This window comes from Poromitra crassiceps (assembly GCF_964638095.1).
Source record: "Poromitra crassiceps genome assembly, chromosome: 4".
Taxonomy (NCBI): Eukaryota; Metazoa; Chordata; class Actinopteri; order Beryciformes; family Melamphaidae; genus Poromitra; species Poromitra crassiceps.
In genome coordinates, this window is record NC_139626.1 from 53,947,024 (window position 1) to 53,966,687 (window position 19,664).

The 19,664-nt window shown below is 45.3% G+C and overlaps 1 protein-coding gene across 1 annotated transcript in view; it reads right to left on the reverse strand.

Annotated features, from left to right (window-relative positions):
• LOC310775840 (uncharacterized protein) overlaps window positions 1-15,297 on the reverse strand; it is a gene marked incomplete at its 3' end in the record, with an annotated part of 52,087 nt that extends 36,790 nt beyond the window's left edge. Inside the window, exons 1-6 of the mRNA XM_083635967.1 lie at window positions 15,253-15,297; window positions 14,245-14,292; window positions 12,832-12,882; window positions 12,202-12,249; window positions 10,528-10,812; window positions 4,459-4,566 (exon numbers count right to left, since the gene is read on the reverse strand). Coding sequence (XP_083492093.1) covers window positions 4,459-4,566; window positions 10,528-10,812; window positions 12,202-12,249; window positions 12,832-12,882; window positions 14,245-14,292; window positions 15,253-15,262 — 550 coding nt within the window. The 5' untranslated portion in view covers window positions 15,263-15,297. The remainder of the gene's footprint in view (window positions 1-4,458; window positions 4,567-10,527; window positions 10,813-12,201; window positions 12,250-12,831; window positions 12,883-14,244; window positions 14,293-15,252) is intronic.
• Window positions 15,298-19,664: the final 4,367 nt, after the last annotated feature.

The following is a 19,664-nucleotide window of genomic DNA, read 5'->3' on the forward strand; positions in this document are numbered from 1 at the left end:
GGAATATAGAGCTGTGGGAATATAGGCCTGTGGGAACATAGAGCTGTGGGAATATAGGCCTGTGGGAACATAGGGCTGTGGGAATATAGGGCTGTGGGAACATAGGGCTGTGTGAATATAGGCCTGTGGGAACATAGGGCTGTGTGAATATAGGCCTGTGGGAACATAGGGCTGTGTGAATATAGGCCTGTGGGAACATAGGGCTGTGGGAATATAGGCCTGTGGGAACATAGGGCTGTGGGAATATAGGGCTGTGGGAACATAGGGCTGTGGGAATATAGGCCTGTGGGAATATAGAGCTGTGGGAATATAGGCCTGTGGGAACATAGAGCTGTGGGAATATAGGCCTGTGGGAACATAGGGCTGTGGGAATATAGGGCTGTGGGAACATATGGCTGTGGGAATATAGGGCTGTGGGAATATAGGCCTGTGGGAACATAGAGCTGTGGGAATATAGGCCTGTGGGAACATAGAGCTGTGGGAATATAGGCATGTGGGAACATAGGGCTGTGGGAATATAGGGCTGTGGGAATATAGGCCTGTGGGAACATAGAGCTGTGGGAATATAGGCCTGTGGGAACATAGAGCTGTGGGAATATAGGCCTGTGGGAACATAGAGCTGTGGGAATATAGGCCTGTGGGAACATAGGCTGTGGGAATATAGGGCTGTGGGAATATAGGCCTGTGGGAACATAGGGCTGTGGGAATATAGGCCTGTGGGAATATAGGCCTGTGGGAACATAGGGCTGTGGGAACATAGGCCTGTGGGAACATAGGGCTGTGGGAATATAAGCCTGTGGGAACATAGGGCTGTGGGAACATAGGGCTGTGGGAATAGGCCTGTGGGAACATAGGGCTGTGGGAACATAGGGCTGTGGGAACATAGGGCTGTGGGAACATAGGGCTGTGGGAATATAGGGGTGTGGGAATATAGGACTGTTGGAATGTAGGGCTGTGGGAATACAGGGCTGTGGGAACAGGGCTGTGGGAACAGGGCTGTGGGAACATAGACACGCTCCCGACATGACCAGGAAATGCTGTTTGCCCTCCCTTTTTCCATGGATTCGTGAGCACGTTTTCTAACCCTGTTTTATAAAAATGTGTGTAGTTAGACCAGGAATCGAACCACAGTCCTCGGATTTGAAGGCAAGCACCTTACCCATTAAGCCACAGGACCGAGCACACCCTGAACCCTGCACTTTTTTCACACCCTAACCCTAATCTAAACCAAGGTTTTTTTAACTGCCGCATATTTTCAAAAAGAAGCAGTTTTGGTGACCAATCAAATTAGTTTGGGGCGTGACTTTCTTACAGAAAGGTCTTCTTCCAGAAAGGCTTGGGGGCTAACTTTGCCCATGTGTGACTCACGACACTGAGAAGATCATGGTCTGAGGCAGGGTTTCCGTTAGAAAAAACTTCAATGTGTCTGTCAGATTTCAGTCTCCTGGGAAAAAATATATAAATTCAAGTCAAATATTAGATCTGTGTTTATTGAGGGTAAAACCAATTGATAGCAGGCTATATAGCCTATAAAGAACATAATCAAGGCACGTAGATTTATATATTTCTTAATTAAAAAGGAAAGTGGGCTACTTTATACATATTATTTCCAAATCAAATAAGTCCAATCAGTTAGACTCAGCAGGTGCAGGGTGTGCTTTAGACTCAGCAGGTGCATAGGGTGTGCTTTAGACTCAGCAGGTGCATAGCATGTGCTTTAGACTCAGCAGGTGCATAGGCTGTGCTTTAGACTCAGCAGGTGCATAGGCTGTGCTTTAGACTCAGCAGGTGCATAGGCTGTGCTTTAGACTCAGCAGGTGCATAGGCTGTGCTTTAGACTCAGCAGGTGCATAGGCTGTGCTTTAGACTCAGCAGGTGCATAGGCTGTGCTTTAGACTCAGCAGGTGCATAGGGTGTGCTTTACGTTACGTTCACACAGACACAGGGAACCTACACCTTGCCTTGCCTCAACCCACGCCTACGCCTGCAGACCTTGAGCTGGACGTGAACCGATCACACCGCACGCCTTTGTACGCTGAACCTGGAGCCGAGTCACAAGCGCCTCTCCTCTCTCCCGGCTGTATTTTTTCACGTGTGGTCCCGAATTATCATGGGTAGGTAAAATAAATCTGATATATTTAATGTTCTATTGATGCTGGATATGTATAACCAGGTCTGACTATAGTCAGACTTTTTAGAGAGGTAATCTTGCAAGAATATGTGCTGGCACAACAACATTGTCCATCTTGCTTCTTCGGTCGCTATTCTCTCTCCTGAAGATTTGTTTGCCGACGAGGAGAAAGCCCCACGTGATAGCCACCCATCAATCTCTCTCTCTCTCTCTGCTCAACACTGTTGTAGTAACTCCATTTTATTTTGAAATTCAGTGGACTTTGCCATTTCCCATGGATATTGTCGCGTTTTTCTTTCATGGCTTGACAGAAGAAGCCTGCCTGCCCTGCACGCGCCTAGTCGGCTTGAAAATAGAACTCACGCCTAAACGATAAAATCGGCAAGGCACAGGCGAGGTGTGGGTACACGCAGGGTTCACGCTCAGGCGGCCGGTGTACACAGCCTCGTTGACTAAAATGGACACCTACTTAAAAGCGTGGGTAAAGGCAATGCGTAGGCAAGGCTTGGGTGGCCGGTGTGAACTAAGCCTTAGACTCAGCAGGTGCATAGGGTGTGCTTTAGACTCAGCAGGTGCATAGGGTGTGCTTTAGACTCAGCAGGTGCATAGGGTGTGCTTTAGACTCAGCAGGTGCATAGGGTGTGCTTTAGACTCAGCCGGTGCATAGGGTGTGCTTTAGACTCAGCAGGTGCATAGGCTGTGCTTTAGACTTAGCAGGTGCATAGGCTGTGCTTTAGACTTGCAGGTGCATAGGGTGTGCTTTAGACTTAGTCGGTGCATAGGGTGTGCTTTAGACTTAGCCGGTGCATAGGGTGTGCTTTAGACTCAGCAGGTGCATAGGGTGTGCTTTAGACTCAGCAGGTGCATAGCGTGTGCTTTAGACTCAGCAGGTGCATAGGCTGTGCTTTAGACTCAGCAGGTGCATAGGCTGTGCTTTAGACTCAGCAGGTGCATAGGGTGTGCTTTAGACTTAGCCGGTGCATAGGGTGTGCTTTAGACTCAGCAGGTGCATAGGGTGTGCTTTAGACTCAGCAGGTGCATAGCGTGTGCTTTAGACTCAGCAGGTGCATAGGGTGTGCTTTCGACTCAGCAGGTGCATAGGCTGTGCTTTAGACTTAGCAGGTGCATAGGGTGTGCTTTAGACTCAGCAGGTGCATGGGGTGTGCTTTAGACTCAGCAGGTGCATAGGGTGTGCTTTAGACTCAGCGGGTGCATAGGGTGTGCTTTCATGGGGCACAAATGATTTCCTGCAGCTTCAGGCCATCCTTCATTTCAAACTCTGCAATCTTCAATTCTCAATGGATTTAATTTATTTTTAACTTAGCTCGGTGTTGTGGGGGTCACTGATGTGCCAGAGAACAACTAGTGATTAAACTGAGATTTAAATTTTTGAAAGTTTAAGTAAACTACACTTTTATTTGCTATAGATTAAATTGGATGATTATCACATGTGAGTCCTTGTGTGCTTTCTGAGTGACTGCATTTGTCCTGATGGACTAATGACAGCATCTAAAGGCCGTTACACAAAATATGGAACAGTCAACTGCTCACATCAATGGGGTTAAGGAAGACAACCTGATTCAGTGGCACTTGGCCGCTGAAAAGTTGAAGGCTCTGGTGTAGTCTCCTCGCCCCATTTTTCTTTCTTTCTTTCCTTTTGTCTTTTTCTCTCTTACAAATGATCCTGTAGCTTTTTCCATCATGATCCTGAAGTACAGTGTTACTCAACCTTTCCCTACTCAAGGTTTAGTACCACCTACCACACTGACAAAAAAGAAGAAGCTTATCCAAAAAAGTCCCTTTGCTCACTATTTTTTATTTATTCGTTCAATTTAAGTAGGACTTAAAAGAGCCACAACTACCCCAAAATGAGCTGCATGTGGCTAGTCTAGAGCGTTGTGTTGAGTATCATTCACTGCTGTAGTAGGTCCTGGGGTGGGATGGGAGGGTGTGGTTGTATTCTATTGTATCGTAGAGTTTTGTACTGTATTGTGTTGTATTTTGTCTTTGTACCTGTCTTTGCACTTGTGTATTGTATTTTATTTTAAATGCTGCATGATGTCTAAATAAAAAAACATTTGATAAAAAAAATATGAGAAGAAACAGCACCAAATTGCGAGGTGAATTTTGACCCACCTGTCAATCATAGCAACAGATGTGTACATGTCGGAAGTTAATTTCTGAAAAAAAATGACCTTGGTCCGAAAAAATAAAAGCTGCAATATCACTCAGCAAAACTTGGCCGTTGGTATGCGCGGTTGCATTGACTCGATATAGGTTAAAAAAATATTATTTACGTGCAAATTATTAGCAGAGAATAGCTTTACCTTTAGACTGACTGCTGTCAGGAAGCTGACGAGCAGTAGACTGTGGTAGACTGGAGGAGGTTCCTCTGTTCTCTGTAGTCTCCCTGACATCGCTGACATCCACTGAGACTGAGAGGGAAAGAGAGAGACATAGATAAACAGACAAAAAGAGTGGGGAGAGGATTCACAAGAGATTCAATTTAACAGCAGCCAACAGCTCCTATGCGTCAACCAACTCTTTACATAAATACAAATAGCCTACTGATCATTCAACATGTTTAGATTCCATCTGAGTCTCTCACGTGAAGAAGTGACAACTGTCTTCCTTTGTGCAGGACAACTTATCAGTCAGATCAGCCTCGAGACTGGACGAATTAGCGGATGCTATTGTGGCGTATTTGGTTGTGTTTTGTCTCGCTGTGGCTGCGGGGAAGTGGATACTAATGTTAGCATGAGCCAGGAGCTGACTACCTGCTTCCTCTATGATACAGTCTATGCCTGGGGCGGATATGAGCTGGATGTGACCAAACAAACACGGACTTGATCTGTTACTGCAGTCAAACAATGTCCCAGAGCTGCCAAGTCTCACCCATTGAGAATGAGAGTCACGCAATTTAACCTCTTCACACGCGCACACGCCACACTTGCTATTTCACACGCTCATAAATGTTTTTCCCTCTAACTTCTATTATAATATTCCCATAACTTGCTGCTTGCGGCTTGTCGTAGTTCGAGTCTGTCACAGGGTGAGCCCGCCCTGTTCTGCCTCGGATTGGCTGACCCAGATATTCTTACCCTAGCTTTAACCAATCATCAGGGGTACGGTGGCGCAGTCGGTAGCGCTGTCGCCTCACAGCTAGAAGGTCCTGAGTTCGATTCTCGCCTGGGACGCTGTGGGCGCTGGAGTTGTGACCCCCCCATATCTTCAGTGCCTACTGCCCAGGTGGGCTATCTCGTCAAAAGGGCCTTTCTGTGTGGAGTTTGCATGTTCTCCCCGTACCCCCCAGGGGGTTCCTCCGTACATAACCCCCCACTAAAAACATGCAGAAGATCGTCATCCGACCAGTGACGACAACATCTGAAGTTGGTCCCCGGGCGCTGGAAAGAAAAAGCGACCACTGCTCCTGGCCGGCCCCCTGGAGGAAAGGACAAGCCTGGATGGGTCAAATGCAGGGGACATATTTCACCGGCCACGTCAGCATGAGGGTGTGTTGTGGCCGCATGCATGTGTTGTAGTGTTCGTGTGACAATAAAGACGGGCTTCCGTCTGAAATCGTGTTTTTTTAATCGTGTTTTTAATCAGTCCCCCTGCCTAAATCTAACCAACCCAACGAAAGGCAACCACAAGTCCAACCAATTAGAGGCAGAGTAGGGCGGGTCATAGCGTCACTATCCCAGGAAGAACGCAAGTTGAAAAGTTTGAAAAGATTTTTCTGTCAGCTGAAATGCCGTGACGCTCTTTCAACTGACGCGGCAGGTCAAACGGTAGGTAACCACCTCATTTTGATCATACAAAATACGTTATTTTTATAGAATAAAATGCGTTATTAGAGCCAGTCCAGGCAGGAGTAATGGTACACAGGCTGCTGGTGAACAGCGTGGTGGGTTGGTGGGCTGCTGTGGGTTTAACAAACAACCGTGACTAATAATAGCAGTGTTAGTTAAAATCATCACGTATTTGCGTGTGTGAGCTAATTGATACTTACTGTAGGCTCAGAAATGCACGGCTTCACTCCCACTCGGGCTATCAGGCTGGCCCTTTAGCTCGAGTGGTTAAGGTGTTGCGCAGTGCATGGTGCTGAGCCAGAGGTCCCAGGTTCGTATACGGCCTGACGCTACATTACTATGAGCTAAGGGGATTTACAGTAACATGTAGCTATCTTTTGAGACTGTGGGTCATTCATTCCTTAGTCTCAACGCCAGACCCATGAGAGTTCTTACGCTGATACACTACGTTACTGCATGCTGCAGATCTCTCTCTGGGTCTGATACACTACGTTACTGCATGCTGCAGATCTCTCTCTGGGTCTGATACACTACGTTACTGCATGCTGCAGATCTCTCTCTGGGTCTAATACACTACGTTACTGCATGCTGCAGAGCTCTCTCTGGGTCTGATACACTACGTTACTGCATGCTGCAGATCTCTCTCTGGGTCTGATACACTACGTTACTGCATGCTGCATATCTCTCTCTGGGTCTGATACACTACGTTACTGCATGCTGCAGATCTCTCTCTGGGTCTGATACACTACGTTACTGCATGCTGCAGAGCTCTCTCTGGGTCTGATACACTACGTTACTGCATGCTGCAGAGCTCTCTCTGGGTCTGATACACTACATTACTGCATGCTGCAGAGCTCTCTCTGGGTCTGATACACTATGTTACTGCATGCTGCAGAGCTCTCTCTGGGTCTGATACACTACGTTACTGCATGCTGCAGAGCTCTCTCTGGGTCTGATACACTACGTTACTGCATGCTGCAGAGCTCTCTCTGGGTCTGGGACACTTTCCCTCAGAGGGCTGGTTATGGGAGGGAACCGTTCACTTGGCCAGTCATATGCCAGTGATGGCTTCAGTCCTCTCCAATCAGTAACGACTTTGCGATCAGACGACACGGGAGGCGCAGCCCATTTTCCGAACCACTCTCTCATCGGTGCTACGACCTGTCACTCATTCAATTTCAACCCGCCTTCAAAACCAGCAGTGGCTGTTAACTCATTCACTGCCAATATCTGACTGGCATTTTTGGCACAGGCCAAGTATTTCCATAATGTTTGGTCATCTTTCAAGACCCACAGTAAATTCTGTACTAGGACTACAGTGATGTCCAATACCTCGAAATGAAGATCTAAGTCTCTACTTTCACCCCCAAAAAGAAAGTTAGCTTTTAGCATGTTCTGTACTCTACTTATAACCCTTTTTATACACCCCATGTTCACCAAAAAAGCCTGTCTGGGAAGAGAAAAGGGAGAAAAAAGCATTTTTGTAAAAGGGCACAATCTCAGGCATAACTCACTCTCAATTCTTTTATTTTGAACTGTATTGACATCAGACATGTAAATATTATTCGTTAGGACACAAATGACAAAAAAAAAATATATATATATATATATATATATATATACACACATGAAGTGCTTTTTTTTTACATTCAACAATACAGTTTACTCGGTGTGAGTGTGCAGACAGACAGACAGACAGACAGACAGACAGACAGACAGACAGACAGACAGACAGACACACACACACACACACACACACACACACACACACACACACACACACACACACACGATCCCCCTTTTAGATTTCTAACCCAACATAGGATAAGCAATAACCACGCCCTGTGGCGCTGGGATTGGCCAGGAGCAACACTGGAGGGCACGCAGCCCAGCGATTTCATGAACCAACTGAAGAGCTCTTGAGAAGGACAGCGGGCTGCTGTGAGTGCCTTCTGCCCGCTGCTGCCTAGCTGTTCCTGTGTTTATTTTTGATTTGTTCTGGTCCATGTCTCCCTGTCATATCAACTCTGCTATTTGATCGTTCCCGTTTTCCCCTCGGCTATTCAACACGTCCTCACCGCCCTCGCAAACTGATCGATCATTTCCTCATTCCTCCGATGATCAAACACATCTCTTGATTACTTTCTCCCGTTTTCTCCTGGCTGGCACAGAGGAAGGCGACTCCAGCTCGTGCAGCGCGCCGAGGGCGTTTCAATGGCGTTTCTCCTGTCTGCACAAGGAAGCGTTACCCGTTCTCTGCTTTTCCTCTTGCTCAATTTCAAAACAACAGCTGCGGTATGTGTTTGATCGCGTGCTGTCGGCTACCCTTTGAAGGCAGGGACCTGTGTCTGTGTCACAGGCTGGGCAAGTGTTTGCTGCAGGCGCTGCACCAATAAAAACAAAAACACGTCAAACACGTCTTTGGCGTGGATGGCTATTTCTGATAAGACGTCAAAGACGTCTTTGGCGGTGAATGAGTTAACTGGCACAGACTCACTTACATGTATGTAGTATGCAGAGCGCAGCGATTCAACGTAATATTTGAGTCTCTGGGGAGAGACTATTCATTCCTTAACTGCACGACAGTGCAGGGAGAGCAGCTGGCATGGGGGTGAAGACTGAATAATTACATCACAACAGTAATCATAATGTTAATTGAAATTGAGATATCCCTCTAAATCTACCCTAAAAAAGGACGTCCCTTCGCTTCTCACTCCTAACTTTGGCTGAAACTTGGCAGCCCTGATGTCCCATAAGCATAACGGTAGTAATGTTAGCCATATTTGCTACTGTTACATTATCCACACAAGATGGTAACGTTATTAGCGGAGCTTCTGGGTGGTAAATCCATTGGCTATAGTCGTGTTGGCAAGCAAGCTAACGTTATCTAGCACCACTATCCAGCCAAAACCACAATATCACAGCAGCTAAAACACAAGCAAACGCTAATGGAAAACGTCACTTCATGACGAAAACAGCCGCGTCTCTAGTATTGTAGTTTCCCCCTGACGTCGGTCACATTCCTGCTGTTTGGCCAGACAGGCTTCACTAGATAGATCCCCCCCCCCCCCCCACACACACACACACACACACACACACACCCGGTTGGCTGGAAAAGACTTGAACCCCTGTAGTGGCCGTGTAATGGAGATCCGGCAATGCAGATCTGTGTATTTTTGCTTCCCTCTTTGAGTTGCGTCAACCAGCACAGAACAGATCGAGCTGGGCAGGAACTCACGAGAATAATAAAATAAAACATTCAGTTGATTTTCAAAATAAAACCTGTTACTGTATAGAGAGCCAAAGTGAAACGTCACTTCCTGCTTTCTCCCTGTACCAGCTCTGAAATAAATATGAATGGCAGTGAACGGAGAATAACGTAACTTTTTTGATCCCGTTTGAATTGTGCCACGGGGTGCCAACATTCATTTTCTCAATTTAAAACATAACTTTGCATGTCAAGAAAGTCGCAGTTTGTCGTCAAACTGAAACGTTTTTATATTAAACGTAGTTTAATATAAAAACAACATAGCTCGTGGAAGCTCGTGGCATGTCGCCGGTCTTCAGCTTTAGTAGAGAAAGTGACGTCACTTAGGCGACAGTGTATGTAGTCTTTCTGATTTATAACTTATAGTGCAACAGTTTGACAAACTGTGACTTTCTTGACATGCAAAGTTACATTTTAAATTGACAAAATTACTCACTTGATATTCACTCACAGTGATTATTCACTTTGCCTCTCTATGTCACGAGAGAAACCGTCACACATTGAGCTGTGGGGGGGAGTTGGCCTGCTTCCTAGGCTATAATGCATCCCTCAATTACTTGAATGCTTATATTATTTTGGCAGCTACTTGGGTTCGAATTAATTTAGTTTAGTTTTTTAGTTTTTAACTCAATGCACTTTACATCTACCTGTCGTGGGACTACAGATGGAAATTAGTTAAGGCTACATTTACATGCAAATGTTCATTAATGCTGCACTGTCCCTATGAAAAATAAATAAATAAAATAAATACAAATAAAAGACTAATTAATTTGAATGTGTGTGAGTTGAACTTTGAACTAGCTCTTGTGAAGTGTGAACTTGCACAACACTGCAGCTAGCGAACGTTGTTATCGCCATTAGCTAGCGACTACCTAGCTGTCGTATAGGAGATGACTGTAAACACTACCGCAAGGCACTCTGGGTATTGTGGTGCGGAGCTCCCGTTTTCAAGGCTAGGAGGCTAGCTAGCTACCATTTGTTTTCTGTTTACTCATAATTGTGGTATATTAGCGTGGTATACACTAAATATACCACAGCATTGCTTGATTTGAGAGAGCCCCTTTATAGCCCTCAGGACTAGCCTGGCATCCCCAGACCAATTCGCTAGAACAAATCAAACATGAACTCACAGATTCGTGAGGTTCCCAGGCTACCTCAGGACCTTCTTTACTGGGATTATGGATAAAGTGTTGATGCAACATGTAGAAGACCACATCACATTTGTCTTATAGAAGATACTCTCAGGCAGTATTATTACTAGCTCAGACAAGCACGATGACAGCAGTGGTCAATATTACTGAATGATGGCAACTCACCTGCTGCAGCCTGAACTTCCCCAGTGGACAGACCGAGGTAGGAGTGAACTGCAGGGTCTCTGATCTTCAGGTGAGTGATCATCTTCCTGCTGGCATTGTCTCCTTTCTTCTTCACCATGTCTATGAGACTGCGTACCCTCTCTGCTCTGGCATTGTTTTCTTCAAGTATTGATTCTTTCTCCCCATCATTCAAGACTCCATCCTCTAAAAGGTCATCCAGGAGACCCATAAGAACTGGGGTTGAGATCCCCTCCACAAGCGCTGTGCGAACCCTGGCAAGCTCATCTAGAGAAAGAGACAAAATGACAAAACTAGTTTAGCCTGTCAAGATGGTTCCAGAGTCGGCATCACAGAAGAAAAAGGCATTATTTAAACATAATGTTGTTGTTGTTTGTTGATGGCTTATATTTGGGCTGAGCTGACATGTTTAGTGTTTCACCTGATCATGAAAAGTCTCTTGATCCTTAATTCTCAATAGCCTCTATGGTGGTGTTTTCACCCACACGCTGATTTTGCTAGTGGTCAATGACCGTACTGTATGATGCCAACTAAATCTGCATTCAGTGATGTTTTTGTGTTACAATAAGTGTTAAATGGCTCTATATTCTGACAGCAATCACTGAAATAGAGTGTTTGGTCAGTAACTTGGAACCCCCCCCCCCCCCCCCCCCCCCTAAAATCTAATTATTTTTGGTTTTTTAATCTAACGGCAAAAAAACTGTTGCAGCCAATCTTAGACATATCCCAGGCTCTGGGGGGAAAAAAAAATAATAATATATATATATATATATATATATATATATATATATATATATATATATATATATATATATATATATATATATATACCGTAATTGTGCCAATAATATCAAAGTCCGGTACCATGTAAGTACATCAGAATCAGAATCAGAATCAGAAAGACTTTAATGATCCCCGGGGGGAAATTGGGACAGGTTACAGTAGCTCGCACTCAGAACACAACATAGCATAAAATAAACAGTAGTAAAATGTGATAAGTAAGCAAAAATTAAAAATACAGTAGAGTACGTATAAAGTAAGCAAAATAAGTAGAGTAAGTGATGTACATTACGTGACAATTGCATATTGCACACTGGACTTATATTAAGTCGGCTTGCCCTTTACATTCCGCGTGGCTCAGCCAGGCACAGTTAACTTATCGGCTGGCTCAGTCTCAGGGAGACTGAGCGTCTCCGAGGTGCATATGAACTACAGTTGAATAGACTCACTCCACTTTACAGGTCCGGTACGAAGTAACTACATATGAACTACAGTTGAACAGACTCACTCCATTTTACAGGTCTGTTACAATGTAACTACATATGAACGTCATTTATAACTATTGGTAATTACTGTGTAATTACATTTGGTGTTCATGTGCAATTACAAATAGTTCATATGTAACTATATTTCTCAGACTGTAGACATACCATACTTCTGTGTTCCTCATGTAGTGACAGTAATCAGAAAATAGGTACAGGGACACAACACAATACCAGGCTGGGTTTTCTGACAGGTCTAGGCCTATATGTTCAGCTGAAGAAAATGAAAATTTCCAGGCAGGAGTTGTCAATTATAAATAACTTAAAATTCAAAAACACAGCAACTGCTACAATCTGCAGTTTCCAATGTTCACAACAAAAGAAATCTACTCACAAACGCCGGAATCAGGTGCAGGTAGGCCCAATATGGTGGGCGCTTTGGCTACAGAAATACAGAGAGAGAAATGTTGAATAGCGCTAAAATAATTTGATGACGGACTTCTTATACTACAGTAACCTCAGGAAGATCGACTTCATTCTCTATCATAGAGGACTAGTCAAGATTTAAAATTAAAATTGGTTCTCATAATGACACAAGTAGTCTTCAGGACCACAGACAGAGAAAGAGGGGGGGGCAGAGAGAAGGGAATGCAGCACAGTAAGGACCACAGACAGAGAAAGAGAGGGGGGCAGAGAGAGGGAATGCAGCACAGTAAGGACCACAGACAGAGAAAGAGAGGGGGGAAGAGAGAGGGAGTGCAGCACAGAAAGGACCACAGACAGAGAAAGGGAAGGGGGGGGGCAGAGAGAGGGAGTGCAGCACAGAAAGGACCACAGACAGAGAAAGAGATGGGGGGGCAGAGAGAGCAAGTGCAGCACAGAAAGGACCACAGACAGAGAAAGAGGGGGGGGGGGGCAGAGAGAGGGAGTGCAGCACAGAAATGCCACAGACATAATTTAGGGGTTAGGGTCGATGTTTCTTTCTTCCTCACAACTGATTTTCACTTCCTGTTACTTCACCTACCTTCCAACGTGCTGGTTCTTCCAACAGACGCTCCAGCCGGGGGTCCTGAGGCTGCAAGACATGAAATGAAGAAGACATGTAGCAAAATACATGATAAATGTATCTTTCTCAGACTGTAGACATACCATACTTCTGTGTTCCTCATGTAGCAAAATACATGATAAATATATCTTTCTCAGACTGTAGACATACCATACTTCTGTGTTCCTCATGTAGCAAAATACATGATAAATGTATCTTTCTCAGACTGCAGACATACCATACTTCTGTGTTCCTCGTGTAGTAAAATACATGATAAATGTATCTTTCTCAGACTGTAGACATACCATACTTCTGTGTTCCTCATGTAGCAAAATACATGATAAATGTATCTTTCTCAGACTGTAGACATACCATACTTCTGTGTTCCTCATGTAGTAAAATACATGATAAATGTATCTTTCTCAGACTGTAGACATACCATACTTCTGTGTTCCTCATGTAGCAAAATACATGATAAATGTATCTTTCTCAGACTGTAGACATACCATACTTCTGTCTTCCTCATGTAGTAAAATACATGATAAATGTATCTTTCTCAGACTGTAGACATACCATACTTCTGTGTTCCTCATGTAGTAAAATACATGATAAATGTATCTTTCTCAGACTGTAGACATACCATACTTCTGTGTTCCTCATGTAGCAAAATACATGATAAATATATCTTTCTCAGACTGTAGACATACCATACTTCTGTGTTCCTCATGTAGTAAAATACATGATAAATGTATCTTTCTCAGACTGTAGACATACCATACTTCTGTGTTCCTCATGTAGCAAAATACATGATAAATGTATCTTTCTCAGACTGTAGACATACCATACTTCTGTGTTCCTCATGTAGCAAAATACATGATAAATGTATATTTCTCAGACTGTAGACATACCATACTTCTGTGTTCCTCATGTAGCAAAATACATGATAAATGTATCTTTCTCAGACTGTAGACATACCATACTTCTGTCTTCCTCATGTAGTAAAATACATGATAAATGTATCTTGTAGACATACCATACTTCTGTCTTCCTCATGTAGTAAAATACATGATAAATGTATCTTTCTCAGACTGTAGACATACCATACTTCTGTGTCGTCATGTAGTAAAATACATGATAAATGTATATTTCTCAGACTGTAGACATACCATACTTCTGTGTTCCTCATGTAGTGACAGTAATCAGAAAATAGGTACAGGGACACAACACAATACCAGGCTAGGTTTTCTGACAGATCTACGCCTATATGTTCAGCTGAAGAAAAAGATAATTTCCAGGCAGGAGTTGTCAATTATAAATAACTTCAAATTCAGAAACACTGCAACTGCTACAATCAGCAGTTTCCAATGTTCACAAAAAAAGAAATCTACTCACAAACGCCGGAATCAGGGGCAGGTAGGCGCAATTTGGTGGTCGCTTTGGCTGCAGAAATACAGGGAGAGAAATGTTGAATAGCGGTGAAATAATTTGATGACGTACTTCTTATACTACAGTAACCTCAGGAACATCGACTTCATTCTCTATCATAGAGGACTGGTCAAGATTTAAAATTAAAGTTGGTTCTCATAATGATACAAGTAGTCTTCAGGACCACAGACAGAGAAAGAGGCGGGGCAGAGAGAGGGAGTGCAGCACAGAAAGGACCACAGACAGAGAAAGAGGGGGTGGCAGAGAGAGAGGGAGTGCAGCACAGAAAGGACCACAGACAGAGAAAGAGAGGGGGGGCAGAGAGAGGGAATGCAGCACAGTAAGGACCACAGACAGAGAAAGAGAGGGGGGCAGAGAGAGGGAATGCAGTACAAAAAGGCCACAGACAGAGAAAGAGGGCGGGGCAGAGAGAGGGAGTGCAGCACAGAAAGGACCACAGACAGAGAAAGAGAGGGGGGGCAGAGAGAGCAAGTGCAGCACAGAAAGGACCACAGACAGAGAAAGAGAGGGGGGGCAGAGAGAAGGGAATGCAGCACAGTAAGGACCACAGACAGAGAAAGAGAGGGGGGGCAGAGAGAAGGGAATGCAGCACAGTAAGGACCACAGACAGAGAAAGAGGGGGGGGGGGGCAGAGAGAGGGAGTGCAGCACAGGAAGGACCACAGACAGAGAAAGAGAGGGGGGGCAGAGAGAGCAAGTGCAGCACAGAAAGGACCACATACAGAGAAAGAGAGGGGGGCAGAGAGAGGGAGTGCAGTACAGAAAGGACCACAGACAGAGAAACAGAGGGGGGAAGAGAGAGGGAGTGCAGCACAGAAAGGACCACAGACAGAGAAAGAGGGGGGGACAGAGAGAGGGAGTGCAGCACAGAAATGCCACAGACATAATTTAGGGGTTAGGGTCGATGTTTCTTTCTTCCTCACAACTGATTTTCACTTCCTGTTACTTCACCTACCTTCCAACATGCTGGTTCTTCCAACAGACGCTCCAGCCGGGGGTCCTGAGGCTGCAAGACATGAAATTAAGAAGACATGTAGCAAAATACATGATAAATGTATCTTTCTCAGACTGTAGACATACCATACTTCTGTGTTCCTCATGTAGTAAAATACATGATAAATGTATCTTTCTCAGACTGTAGACATACCATACTTCTGTGTTCCTCATGTAGTAAAATACATGATAAATGTATCTTTCTCAGACTGTAGACATACCATACTTCTGTGTTCCTCATGTAGTAAAATACATGATAAATGTATCTTTCTCAGACTGTAGACATACCATACTTCTGTGTTCCTCATGTAGCAAAATACATGATAAATGTATCTTTCTCAGACTGTAGACATACGATACTTCTGTGTCGTCATGTAGTAAAATACATGATAAATGTATCTTTCTCAGACTGCAGACATACCATACTTCTGTGTTCCTCGTGTAGTAAAATACATGATAAATGTATCTTTCTCAGACTGCAGACATACCATACTTCTGTCTTCCTCATGTAGTAAAATACATGATAAATGTATCTTTCTCAGACTGTAGACATACCATACTTCTGTCTTCCTCATGTAGTAAAATACCTGATAAATGTAGTTTCTCAGACTGTAGACATAACATACTTCTGTGTTCCTCATGTAGCAAAATACATGATAAATGTAGTTTCTCAGACTGTAGACAAACCATACTTCTGCATTCCTCATGTCGCAAAACACATGATAAATGTATGTTTCTCAGACTGTAGATGTCACAGGGCAGAGAACTCCCTATTGTTTTGATTTATTTATTTTGGTTTATTTCTATTAGATGTGTCCTTTATTATTACTTTAGATGTGGCATTTATATTACATACTGTTGCTTTAATTATTTTGCATGTTTCAATTTGGTTTGGTTTGGATTTGGAGTGTGTGTGTTTTTGGGAGTTTCTGCCTGGACTGCTGATTGCGCAAACTACAGACACCTGGGGCAGGGGAATGGACACGGGGGAGCCAATGGGCGAGCAGAGCGGGGCAGCATTTCCCCTTATTAGGAAGATGCAAAGGACTGGAGGGGAGAGCGAGCCACAGCAGACAGAGCCAGCCAGCAGCCGACCGAGACAGCCACGTCCCCGCCAACAGCCGACCGAGACAGCCACGTCCCGCCACTGTGACCCAGGACCCCGGCCGAGGAGGAGCAAGCAGCCGACACACTATAACCCAGGCCGGATTGCCATTCTGGACGAGGCTGGAGCCTGGTCCAGGGCAGTGTGAGTAGCTCACGATTTGTTATAGTGATTGTCGGTCTAGCCGGGAGTTCCTGAAATAGAACAAGTTACGTTAATTTGCAAGCACAGTATTATAGTGCTACTGCTGTAGGACCGCGACAACACGTACTCGCCAGCCTTTTGTCTTATAGACGCCACCTCCGAGGGAGTGGACGGCGGAGCCGAGACAGGACGGAGCGGAGCCAGAGCGCAGTGGGAAGGACTGCCTGAACGTTGGTGCGGCGCTGTTGGGCGGCTGACTGGGACCATCGAATACACGGGACTCTATCTGGACTTTTTAGTTGTACATTTTTATTCCATTTTTATTCCCTGTATTTTAGTTGGCTTTTAAAGCCCCTAACCCCATTTTTACCCCTTGTTTGAAATGCCCAGGTTTTAACACCTATTTATATTGTAGAAAATAAAAGGCATTTGTTTTGGGTACAGCTGTTTCCGTCTCTGTCCTTGGGTCTAGTTACACTGCTCTCCCTTGTATACAAAGAACCTACCTGGTACATTTGGGTCCACCTTTTATAGAGTTCCTAGGCTCTATTCAAACAAACCTAGGTGGCGTTGTCAGGCACCACCACTAATAGTCAAGCCGTTACATTTGGCGTTGGTCGGCAGGATACGAGTTGGGAGCAGTGTTTTTTACCCAAGGCTAGAACAATGATGATGCCAGTTTACCCCGGTGCACCTTGGATGCCCAAGTTTAAAGGCCCAGACAGTGATGTTAAATATGGCGAATGGAAAGAACAAATTCAGGGTTTTATAAATGCCCAGGAATTGGTAGAGGCCAGAAAAGTTGATATAATAACGGGTGCCTTAGCTGGGGAAGCAAAGCGGCAAGTTGGTGTATTGGGAGCGGAGGAGCGTGACACGGCCCGCAAAATTTTTACACATTTAAATTCCCTGTATGGCGATAACACCCCTGTTGCAGTATTGAGAACACAATTTTTTGGCTGTATGCAGAAGCCAGATGAGTCACTGAAATCATTCACCCTGCGGCTGAGGGAAATGTATTGCAGGCTACAGCGACGCAGCCCCGACGACTCTCCCTCCGAGGCCAACCTGAAAGAACAGATGCTGCTGGGGTTGCGAGAGGGGCCGCTGTCTCAGTCGCTGAGAGCCTATGTGCGTCGCAACCCAGAGGAGGAGTTTGCTGCAGTACACCGGGAGGCCTTACTGCTTGAAGAGGAACAGGGTGGACATCGAGGATTGGAAGCTACCTGCTTTGCAATGGGTGAGTCTACACACACGAAAACATCATGTGGACCTGACTGGAAAGAGGCTCTGAAAAGGGAAATTATGAACGATGTAAAGGAACAGATGAAAGGGCTTGCACAGGAAGTCATCAATGAAATTAAACCCCTCTTGCAACATACAGCTGATGCCCCTCCCCACCACCATCATCCAAGGTTTGCCCCAAGACATCCTAGTTACACTAGTAACACCTGGACTAGTGATGGTAAACCCATATGTAGACGCTGTAACCAGGCTGGACATATGGCTAGGTTTTGCCGGGGCACTGCAAACTCACAGCCGCAGTTAAACTAAATGTCCCTGCTGCTGAGGTCCAGGCAGTGGGGTTGGCCGGCGAGGCAAATAACCAAGGGCCCACCACACCATTCATTGGACAATGCCCAACAATAGAAGTTTCTATAGAGGGAGTAAAATTGGCTGGGTTGCTGGACACAGGCTCCCAAGTGACTTTAATACAGCAAACACTAATGGACACATACTTCTCCCAAGTCGACAAAGGTGGCGCCCCCTTGGTGTTTAACCTAAAAGCTGCAAATGGCCTCAGCATACCATATTCAGGGTACGCCATCATGGACTTTGACGTTGACGGGGTTAAAATCCCACAGAAAGGAGTTGTGATCGTGAAAGATGATTGTTCCACCCATCCTCTAATTTTAGGAATGAATGTCATTGGTGCATGTTGGGATGCTGTTTTTAAACATGAGAAACCAGTTTCATCTCCCCAGCATTGGAAGTCTAGACGGGCCTGGAAGGAGGCTTTTGCTGTCTGCCGGAGGACCATTGCCACCACAGCTGAAGATGGGTTTCTAGGCTACATCCGCCCCACCAGCCGGAGAAAGGTTCAGGTACCCCCAAATAGTGAGATTCTAGTATGGGGCCGTGCCTGCAGAGGGCCTGGGGGGGCAGATTACTCTGCATTGGTGGAGGCTCTGCCAGAGGAAGAAACCTGGGGGGTGGCTAGGACTGTGGCTGTGGTGAAAGGGGGAAGGGTCCCGGTCAGAGTGTGCAATCCTCATCCCTATGCAGTTTCCATAGGACGCTACGACAAACTGGGCCGCTTATACCAAGTGGACGAGGCTGATGTCCAGGGGGCCCATGACCTTAGCCTGACCATGGATGCGGATGGTGTTATTGAAGTGGGCGTGGTGGAAATCACGGACGCAGGGACGGGGAAGGAAGACGGCCCCAATGAAGAGGTGAGGAAACTAATGGGCCGCACCAATCTAACCCAACCACAACAGATGGAGCTACAGGCCTTGCTGGAGAAGTGGACAAAGGTGTTTGCGGCTGACGATGAGGATTTTGGGAGAACAGACCTGGTCCAGCACACCATCCACACAGGCGATGCAGCTCCTATCAAGGAGAGACACCGACCGTTGCCACCGCTGATGTATAAGGAGATAAAGACTTTGCTGGCAGGTATGTTGGAGAAGGGGGTTATTCGAGAGAGCTGTAGTCCCTGGGCGGCTCCCATAGTATTGGTGAGGAAGAAAGATGGCAGCTGGCGTTTTTGCGTCGATTATAGAAAACTCAATGCAGTTACTCATAAGGACGCTTTTCCCCTGCCTAGGATTGAAGAGACACTGACATGCTTAAGTAAATCTGAATGGTTCTCCACACTCGATCTTGCCAGTGGTTACTGGCAAGTAGAGATGGATCAGAGAGATAGAGAGAAGACGGCATTTACCACTCCTGTGGGACTCTTTGAATTTGAACGCATGCCCTTTGGGCTGTGTAATGCCCCCGCAACATTTCAGCGTTTAATGCAGCACTGTTTAAACGGCCAGATAGCAGATTCCCTTCTAGTATACCTCGATGACATCATCATATACTCACCTGATTTCTCCTCCCACTTGCAGCATTTG